General features: G+C 43.1%; 3 protein-coding genes across 5 annotated transcripts in view; all 3 read right to left on the bottom strand.

Annotated features, from left to right (window-relative positions):
* Positions 1-204, bottom strand: part of LOC134184252 (WD repeat-containing protein on Y chromosome-like) — a 13,515-nt gene extending 13,311 nt beyond the window's left edge. The window contains exon 1 of the mRNA XM_062651892.1: positions 1-204. This exon is cut by the window's left edge and continues 123 nt beyond it. Within this exon, the coding sequence (XP_062507876.1) occupies positions 1-57 (57 nt within the window). The 5' untranslated portion in view covers positions 58-204.
* A 1,780-nt stretch (positions 205-1,984) lies between these two features.
* LOC134184607 (uncharacterized) lies at positions 1,985-6,883 on the bottom strand. Of its 2 annotated transcripts, XM_062652343.1 has the most exons (4): positions 6,812-6,883; positions 6,549-6,755; positions 2,272-2,306; positions 1,985-2,208 (listed from the first exon to the last, which is right to left on the bottom strand). In XM_062652343.1, exons 1-4 carry the CDS (start codon positions 6,855-6,857, stop codon positions 2,170-2,172), a joined length of 327 nt encoding a protein of 108 aa, XP_062508327.1. In that variant the 5' UTR covers positions 6,858-6,883; the 3' UTR covers positions 1,985-2,169. The 2 variants fall into 2 exon arrangements, with proteins under 2 accessions (XP_062508327.1, XP_062508326.1); XM_062652342.1 differs by having other exon boundaries at positions 1,985-2,306.
* A 291-nt stretch (positions 6,884-7,174) lies between these two features.
* The window catches only part of LOC134184794 (putative E3 ubiquitin-protein ligase UNKL), a 15,075-nt gene continuing 12,249 nt past the window's right edge, over positions 7,175-10,000 (bottom strand). The window contains exons 11-13 of one of the 2 annotated variants that reach the window (XM_062652542.1): positions 8,271-8,600; positions 8,038-8,217; positions 7,175-7,505 (exon numbers count right to left, since the gene is read on the bottom strand). In XM_062652542.1, coding sequence (XP_062508526.1) covers positions 7,335-7,505; positions 8,038-8,217; positions 8,271-8,600 — 681 coding nt within the window. In that variant the 3' untranslated portion in view covers positions 7,175-7,334. The remainder of the gene's footprint in view (positions 7,506-8,037; positions 8,218-8,270; positions 8,601-10,000) is intronic. The other variant, XM_062652543.1, reaches the window with a different exon arrangement.

Genomic DNA, 10,000 nt, shown 5'->3' with positions numbered 1-10,000 from the left:
GTCGGTGGCGGGAGTGGGCGGTCGGAAATCGCTGCTGCTGTGGCCGTTTGACGACATTGGTCCAATGGAATACGTGGGTGATGGTGGGTGGTGATGGTTGTTGTTGATAACTCGATGAACGCGAGAAGGGCTGGTTGCTATGAAGCCAAGTAGGAACTCAAGCTTCGATATCACGTGCACACGACGCCAAACAACCTCGCGTACCCAGACCGCTCCTCTCCCTTTCTGAAGAAACTGGGCGTCCAAAGATAGTAATTATCTGGTGAGAGGTCTATTTATATTAGCTGTAGATAAAAAGTTGCATGTAGGAATGGTGTAGATATATTGTAGTCTGTGCTGTCTGTTGTGGCTGATGTATTTTTGTAGTCTGTTAGCCGTACCTCTTATGTCTTAGTTGTTTTATGTTTGCCCCAAGAGGGAAATGTACCTTTTTAGGTGCGACAGAAATATATCATTCATTCATTCCTCTCTTTCATTCATTCATTCATATATATTTGAGAGATATTGCCATCACAACAGATAAATGTCTAAAATAAACTAACCGGGGGGGAGGGGGGGCCAAGAGCAACTACTACGATTTAGCTAAATCCAAAAAACCGTCCAGCTGGCACACTAACAGTTTCCTTCCTTCCTTCATTCATTCCCTCACTCAAGTGGCATGTGTAGACGACTGCGTATAGGGGACGTTCATCCAGCTACCAAAACATTGAATTTAAAAAAATTCACTGGGAAACAGATAGCGAGAGGGGAGCGGTCTGGCTATTGGAGGCTCATCTCGACAAGAATGTAAAATATTTATGTAATAAATAAAAAACAGAGTAGGGATGGCTGCTTGAAGTAATAAGGGATGAAACTTCCGCAGACAAGCGATCATACATCTGAAACCAATCTCCCACAATTAGAGCCCTACTTCACTCCTATCCAAGTAGCCATCCTAGTAAGCAAATATGAGTGAGAGATTGGTTTCAGATGTATGAGTACTTGTCTGCGAAAGTTTACAGTATGTATCTCTGTCTGTATCTATACATATTATAAAGTTGTAGTGTTGTGTGTGTGTGTGTGTGTGTGTGTGTGTGTGTGTGTGTGTGTGTGTGAATGTGGTGCGATAGCTCAGTTGGTTAGAGAGTCTTCTATGGAGTGATTACATCCGGGACCTTGCAGAGTTGCAGGTTCAAGTCAGTGATGGTGAGCTATGGCATAAATTTCCTTGGGCAAGAAACTAACACACAAAAATTGCCTCTCTTGACTATGGAGTATAAACGAGTACCTGGTCATTGACTGGGGTGGCAACAGCCCTGACTGCGACAAAGTCCATCAGCCACTGGGGTTCTGGTGGGACTTTCGGGTGCCCACACCACAGTTGGCGTAGAAGTCGGTGCTCCTGCGAGTACCTGGCCAGGCTCCAGGAGATTGCTCAGCACGGCCCATAGCTCCTGCATAGTGCACAGGAACGCAGCCAACTTACTGGGGGCATAACCGTAATGAACGACAGCTCCTTATCCATTTGTGTGTGTGTGTGTGTGTGTGTGTGTGTGTGTGTGTGTGTGTGTGTGTGTGTGTGTGTGTGTGTGTGTGCATGCATGTGAGTGTGTGACAAAATTAAAGAAAAGAGACTAATGCGGCACAACTATACACCACAAAACTTGACTACTGGTACAAAGAACGTTTGTAATATCTGTCACTGAGTATGTCGTTCCATAATTGGACTCTTTGCACATGAACGTGCTCATCGAAGGCAAATTGTAACTGCTGAATGGAAGTCGTGAACTCATTATTGAGTATCGAAAAGAAAAAGAAGTGTGCGTGTGTGTGTCATATGTGTGTGTGCCCGCACGTGCAGCTATAGTGTGCATGATCATTGCCTCTTCTGATCATTTCTTTATTCCTCTCCTCTACCTCTTCAAGAAGAGTAAAAAAGAAATAAAAACCTGCCCATAGACAACTCTTAAAATAATTATTTATATGCTCAAGATAAAACCGTGAGTCTCAGTAATGTGTAACGATGCATTACGTCTTATAATCTTAACGAGCATACAGCAAACGAACCATCCCTGACACTCGAGCACTACAGTACTCATTTTGTCTCTACTGCAGTATCATCAATCAAGCATGCACATCAATTCGTGACCAACCAGAGATGGATATTCAAACCGATGGTACAAATGACCTTCACATGTCGCTTCGGTCACATAGAGTTCTGTAGACGCTCTGCGCATCGACGATAGTCACACAATTTTTCGTCACACTTGCAAAACACATAGACAAGATTACTGAATTATGGGTTGTAGCCAGTAAGCTGAGCAAACCTGAAAAACCCAAACAACACAATAGAAAACAGGCCTTTAATGTGTGTGTGTGTGTGTGTGTGTGTGTGTGTGTGTGTGTGTGTGTGTGCACATGTATTTGTCAAATACAAGTGCATTTGACAAATACAATATACGATAATTAATTATTTATCAATATTTATCATTTTAACTATTTATTATCTCTTATTAACATTAATAAAAATCTATTTGTTTCAAAGTTTACAGACGTTCCAGTTAGTCGTGAACGTGCCACGGTCTGCAATAGCCACTAAAACACAGACTATTGTCGATCCCATCAAAGTGCATATCCAGTTGACACTGTTCGGAGTGTCCTAACAATCAGTTCAAACCCGAACTCAACTACGTAGTGAAATATGATTTGGGAAGGAAACTTGCCGACGTCCAGAGCGTCGCGTCGCAAGCCTTACATAGAGGGTTACCAGACTGCCTATTGATATCAAACTCTACTAGTTAATTTAGACTGAATACATAAATATCAGTGATTCAAACTGCTTGCCCATTCAAACTGCTTGCCCATTGCATGATGTCATTCATACATTCAGCTGTATCCCACCTATCAACGTCCAGCTGCTCATGCAAGTCATGTAACATCAAATTCCAACAAGGGAGGCCACCAATATTAATACTTGTTAATCGTCAGCGTCCGTCCCAATTATTAGGCCCACCCTGAAAATTCTATTTCTCACTCTGATTTTGAAGTTTAATTGTGTGTACTGTACGTGTACTGTTTACTGTGCCTACAGTTGCATGTGACATGTCTGTGCCTACAGTTACATGTGACATGTCTCTAGGTGCACCATTGCAGTAGTCTCGCGTCATATGTTCCGCAAAAAATAGGGTCTGGCGCGGTTGCTTTGAAGTTGTTGTGTTGTTGTTGTGTTGCCGCTTGTACCATAGACGAATAACTAAAGACCGGATGAGCATGGCACTACTCAGTACTTAGTGGTTACTTATCTCTTATCTACACTGGCTGGAATTTCCTTTTCTTCGTCTTCTTGCAAATTATGTTGTCATGTGACAGCAAGAATCGAACGTCTTCACACTGGAACGTCCATTGTTTTCATGCTCACCGACGACGCAGTGAGCGCGCTCTGCATGTTTCTGGGTCGACCTCTAGCTAGTACGAGACGACAAAACATGAGCATAAGAACACACACAACAGCTCAGACAAACAGGGCGACTGATCGACACTAGTAATTAAGTTATGTCTAGGCTGTCGTCGACACCCCGAGTGCTGTGTAAGTACACATAGAAGTTACACATTCGCAGAGACATGACTGCGTTGCTCACATGACAACACAATTTGCAAGAAGACGAAGAGAAGGAATTCCAGCCATTGTAGATAAGAGATAAGTAACCACTAAGTACTGAGTAGTGCCATGCTCACCGGTCTTTAGTTGTCCGTTTATCGTCCGCACCAGACCCTATTTTTTCGCGGAAGTATGATGCAGGAAAAGAGTCTGGCTACGCAAGACTACCATTGCAGGAAATAGCCTACAAGTTTCTTTTTAATTTTTCTCTTGCAAATATAAACAATACAATAAAAGTTGTCCGTCTGTATGTCCATCTGAATTTTTAGAAATTCTCACGATCAATAAGTAATCAATTTTGCAATGCCTAATGCCAGAACAGGCTTGTATTGTCAAGGAAACGCACCCACCCCCAAAGTTGAGAGTTGATGGCTCCCCATGACCACCGTAATTTCTATTCAAGCAGGAGACGTCCAGATGAAGATGTCAAAATCAATGATTTCATGCCAAATTACCAAATGTATTGACTCTTGAGCAACACCATTGAACACGACGTACTCATCAATTACCGGACGTCTACACGATAATAAACCTTCTATTTCCACTCTACCAACTCCCGTTCACCACACAACACATCAAACTGCATCCCACAGCAAACATGAAAACACATTCCCATTTCTCAATTTGTAAAAAAATTCACACACAAAGCGAAATCCAAAATGCAAGCAAGAAATAACAGCAGCAAATAAACAAACGACCCTCATTCACAGAAGGCTCCATAAACAGTCCAATCCCGCATAATCATCACAGTGGCGTAGCTAGGGGGTTCCTGGGGGTTCAGTATCCCCAAATCTATAGGCGTGATTGCTCATCTATTAGTATTAACTGTAAACCAAGAAATTTTCGGTAGCATAAAAATTTCGGTACCTCCTGAATATTCCCTTTCAGTAGCAATCAATTTTCGGTACGTCAAAGTCGTCGAAGGCTTGAAACTCCTGTGTGGATGCACAGAATATCTAGAAAGTACTTGGTAGTTGACAGCAAGTAGACACTGTGCAATTGTGCTCAGCACAGCTGGTGTGTACAGCAGGTGAATTACCAAGAACTGCCGGCCTTCCAGACCCCAACGTTAAGGAGACAGAAACTGACGCTGCGGCACGGACCTCAGCAAATGCAGAGATTAATGCTTCTATGTGTGAGACTGCCGCAAACAAGAGCAAAAGAACTCGTTTACAATATCGGCAATACATCTCTGAACTGCATGCAAGTATGGCGAGGTACGCTGACTTGCAGCCCAGCCTCGAAGCACTCTTCATCCAAGTTAGGGCATAAGTCCTGTATACGACGACACCATGTTCCCAGACAATGCTGCTGGCTGCTTACACAAAATTTAGGTAGAGATATTTTTTCAGTACCTCTTACGTCATGCCCAAATTTCTGAAAATAAATCGCCACCAAAAATTTCTTGGTTTACAGTAGTCCAACAGAGTGCTTTTATGTACATAACTAGTAAATGTAGCTGTGTTCTACTCGTTTCAGAGCTACGAGTGTGTGTGTGTGTGTGTGTGTGTGTGTGTGTGTGTGTGTGCATGGTGTGTGTGTGTGTGTATTTATTGTGAATATCAATGTAAATTTTATTAATTTTTGTCTATCTATATTTATTGTCATTATCATTAATTAATCATTAGCTTGTTGCTAGAACCTATAATTCTTTGATAACACAGGGATGCGTCGATGTGATTAAAGATAATTAACTAAATAGAATCAATGTCCCACCCACACTACTTCGAATTCAGCACATGCACACGCATAACAGCTACGTGACTCTTGCACGAAGCGGGCTCGTTATCCACATTATTTCTCAATTCTGCACTCTCGCATCACTTGCAGTTAACTATTGAGGTGAATGCAATTATCATGCTTTCGTTGAGCCATTGCTACCATCATTTGTTCCGATGATAATTTATCGTATAGCGAGATTGATATCATACGTCTCCTAGCTGCATGGGAAATCCTGTGAAGCAACATGCAGTGACCATATCCAGAAGAAAGCAGCAATAGCGTTTCCTACAAATCTCTTCTTGCAAGACGACGTCGATTGTTCATCATCACAGCTAAAACATATTGAAGATTGCGAATGATATTGGTCGTGTGCAACTGTACATGCGTGCTGGGGACCTTTGGCTTCTAAAAAAACGATGAAATTATTTGTTTTGCGATTCTTCTGTAAGAAAAGTAACATAAAAAGGATCTATTACCCGAACTTTACTCTGCGCTTCTCAGTTTGACGACGGTTTACCTTATTAAGGTCCCTGCTATGGATATGACATCTCAGCCTTTCCGTCATAATGCTCGGGATTGTTACGTCACCTACTATTGGTGTCCCAAAGGACTGCTGATTGGCTCAACAAATTCCCAAGTGTGATTCACGCTGACAAGCTAGTGTTTTGTCACCTATTATTCCTGTCCTAAAACGACTCATGATTGGCTCAACGAACTCCCCGAGCGTGACACACGCTTACAAACAAACATAGCGACACAGTGACAGACAGACCGAAAGTCAATTCAGCCCGTTTAGACTGAGCTTCTTGCAAAGCAGTCCACCAGTTAATGTGGTGTCCCTCTTCTACGCTTGTAGCTAATTATACAGTACTGGGATAATACGTTGATAATCAGTTAATTAATCTACATGTATACATGTACAGTTCTTTGGGTTTGCGACGGTAGACCAAGACCACAGACTACGTCTTAGGTAGTGTGTTTACTGCTAATAGACACGCCGTAATCGAAGTTGCAATTAGCAACATTTAAGTTACTAGTATATAGACAGTAGACTGCAAGTTGATAAAATAATATTAATTTAAATAAATTAATATTACTTTTGAACAAATAAATATTAATTATAAAAAATTGATATTAATTTGATCCTCCAAAAATTTTTCCCTGGCTACGTCGATGATCATCAGCTCACCCTTTGACGTGTGATCGACCAATAGGCAGCCTTCACTGCTCACCAACACGTTCGTACTCGAAATCCACGCACATGGTCGATGGCTCTCGTCTAACCGGCGTAGCGCGCGCATCCGCACACTACGAGGAGCCTGTGGAGGCACGAAAGACGGTCCGTTGCCGCCCACGAGACTCGAAAGCGACCGTCGCAGCTTCGGAACGGAGCGACCTGAAGAGAAAACCACGATTACTCGCAATACGTCAAACACAAAAGCAGTTTCTAACCACATCGCAGTGAAGAGAATCTCCCAAGGAAGAAACACCGCGGCATGGTGCTTCGAGCATGCGCGCAAATTGACGTTTATACGGGATATTATACGATTTACACGGGACAACTCTATTTACATACGGGACATCTTATTGTGTATATATTTCAACAAACTACACTCTAACATATTACTGCATAATAGTACACCAACCGGAAAACAGTCATTCGTTGATCAAAATTTTAGTCTACTTGTGAAAACACTACTTAAACAGGACCACCCTATCGACATACGGGACGTTTTAACAGTTATACGGGACAACATATATCAGCATACGGGACAACCCCATCAACGTACGGGACATTTCAAGTGCACTCTAATACCAAATCCACAATAAATTGATCTATTTGAACTACTATGCTACAGCACAGTGACGATGCAGCTCTCTCTCCGCCACCGCCACCTAGCACAAAAAGATTGACCGCAACAGTCCTCATCGTGTGTGATTCGCAAAGCCTAATTTGAAATTAAAAAGTCATGTGTCATATAGGAAATTCGATTCTCCTCTGCTGCTCAATAGTCTGTCCACAGTACACGCACTCTTTTTTCCCAACCGCGCACTCTTCGCACAACACGCTGTGATTACAAGGTCCGAATAGTATACACCTTGTCCGTTCCCGGCACTGTCTACAAATGATCCAGTCGTACACCATCTAGAAAACAACACACAATGACTTGGAGTCCGTTGACTGATTCGCAGTGATGAATAACGATGACAAAAAACATACAGGAGCACAGCCTGTGTGCTGGAAACACTCAGAGACGTCACAGAGGAAAGGTACGAGAACGACACAAACAGACCGTCAGTAGTTCGGATCATTTCTTTATTAGTAAGGGCTGTCCATTATTTTTGTAATTTTATCGATTCAGATTCAGGGAAAATTCATGCTGAACCACCTAATCGCCCACCACCTAAGTATAGTACTTACCCACCACCACCCACTCTCCACACCACCCACTCTCCACACCACCCACTCTCCACCCCACCCACTCACCCAGCCATCCACCCACCTACCCACCTACACACACAGACACAGACACACAGACACGCACACACACACACACACACACACACACACACACACACACACACGCACACACACACAGAGTACAATACAACTAGTAAAATACACCCTAAGTAATTAATATTAATCAAGTCATTGATATAAATAATTTATGACTTACGAAATAATGTGGATCGACACCGACCTTGTCTATTCTCTCCAGGTGCGTCTGTCTCTGCTGTCGCAACTGGATTAGATCGTTCAGCGAAAGATGCTCGAGACTCAACTCGGTTTGCGGGACGCCGTCCGACAGACTGTCGCTTGTCTTCCGTTCTCGTGCTAATCTCAACTCGTCGGCCAACTGCACAACATCACAATACATCACACATCACAAACCCATCAAAACAGCCAAACCTTCTCTTTATCAGCAAGCGCTCCCTGCAGAGCCGCTTCGAATCGTTTCGATTTCTCGGCATTTTCGGACGCCTCCCTTTTCCATGCCTCGCACGCCTGTTTTGCTTGTATCCAGGAGTCTTCCCATGCTGCTAGTTTGCCACGTGCCTCCCTTAGCTCCTCCTTTAGTCGACGTATTTCCACTTCGGCGGCCGTGTAGGGCGACGCCGATGGCGACTGTTCAGCGCTACCGCTGTTTGGATGGAAACACTTTGAGACAGGAGATGAAATGCTCATTGAGAATGGAGACTCGAAGGCGGTGCCATACGGGTTGGGGCTTACTAGAGCAGTCTATGAAGCAAGACATCAGAATTAGTGAGCAAAACTTTAGTATAGTATCAACAGTAATTCAGCTATGAGCCTATAAGAAAAGAGACTTTGTAAAAGTCACGAGACTTGGCGAGTAGCGTACTCCAAATGTATAGGGCTGAACCGACTTCCGGTGTGGGGACTATGTGGATGGCTGACTATGTCTGTCACGCTGCAGGAATGTGCCATGCCTCCTTAGTGTGGCCCAATCACAAAACATTAATTCCTTTATGTCGTACACGGCAACCAAAGACAATGAACGAACAGCCAATCCTACGTGTGAAGCTTTCATGAAAAAGTTTTATTACCAGAACAGTGTAATTCATGTTTGTGATTGTTAGGACTAGTCGGAAATAAACAACAAAACTCACCTGTCTAAAATTGCTGACCCGAAATCGATCGCTTTCTTGGTTTTACGATAATTATACGGGAATCTAACATTACGTAACCAGGAGAGAGTTTATGACGCGTATGCGATGACTCTGTACAGACTATTTACAGACTTCGCGGTAGCTCTCTCTCTCTCCCCCATCGTCATTCCCCGGATAGTCAATCCTCGCCGGCAAATGACAAGGGCGGAGAGAGCCTGGGTCAAGTTTAGCTAAGTTTGTGGTCATGCGAAACAGCATTCACCATGTAAGGTTTTAGATACATTTTAAAGGTAACACATTTAGAAAACAAATAGTGTGTGTGTTCGTAATTCTTCGCGACAATTAGCACTACCGTACGTGGTGTTCAGGAATTTGAAGGCTCATAGCTGTGGAAGCGACGGTGTAAACACAGCTTCAATTACTAGTAATAATAATAATGAAAAGAACCACTAAAGTGCTAAACCATAGCCACTGAGAAATTGACCCCTTTCCAGTTCTGGGTACTTTGGTAGTAACCACATTCGGTTAGAAACACGCCTACGAAAACTTACCTATGCATGTTTCCCTAGAACACTGGATGACTGATTTTAGCCTCAACAGCAACGCACAGGTATGTACTCCAATCGTAACAACACCAAACAGTTGCTGCATATGTGTGTGTATAGTCTCGCATAACCAGACCCCTTTCTGCTGCGTCATACTTCCAGGCAAAAAATGGGTTTGATGAACAGCCGTTGATGTCGCTGTGTGCCGCGTAGCCACAAATTGGATATCTAAAGACCGGATTTGTATGCGTGCAGTGCAATCCTATCATGAATTAGCTTCTCTTGTTTCGTAGAGAACAACTCGAAGACTACAGCTACGCAGAGTCGCTGCTGTTTGCAAAATCTGCAGGTATACAGCAGCAATTAAAAGCAGCCACGAAATGTTGACATTGACAGACTTTGATTTCATGATTGACTTCGTATGTGTACATGACGTCAGCTCCAAACCCTTCCAGATATCGCTCAC

The sequence above is a fragment of the Corticium candelabrum genome, chromosome 9 (assembly GCF_963422355.1).
Source record: "Corticium candelabrum chromosome 9, ooCorCand1.1, whole genome shotgun sequence".
Classification (NCBI taxonomy): Eukaryota; Metazoa; Porifera; class Homoscleromorpha; order Homosclerophorida; family Plakinidae; genus Corticium; species Corticium candelabrum.
The sequence above is the reverse complement of the archived record's forward strand: the minus strand, read 5'-3'. Positions and strand labels throughout refer to the sequence as shown.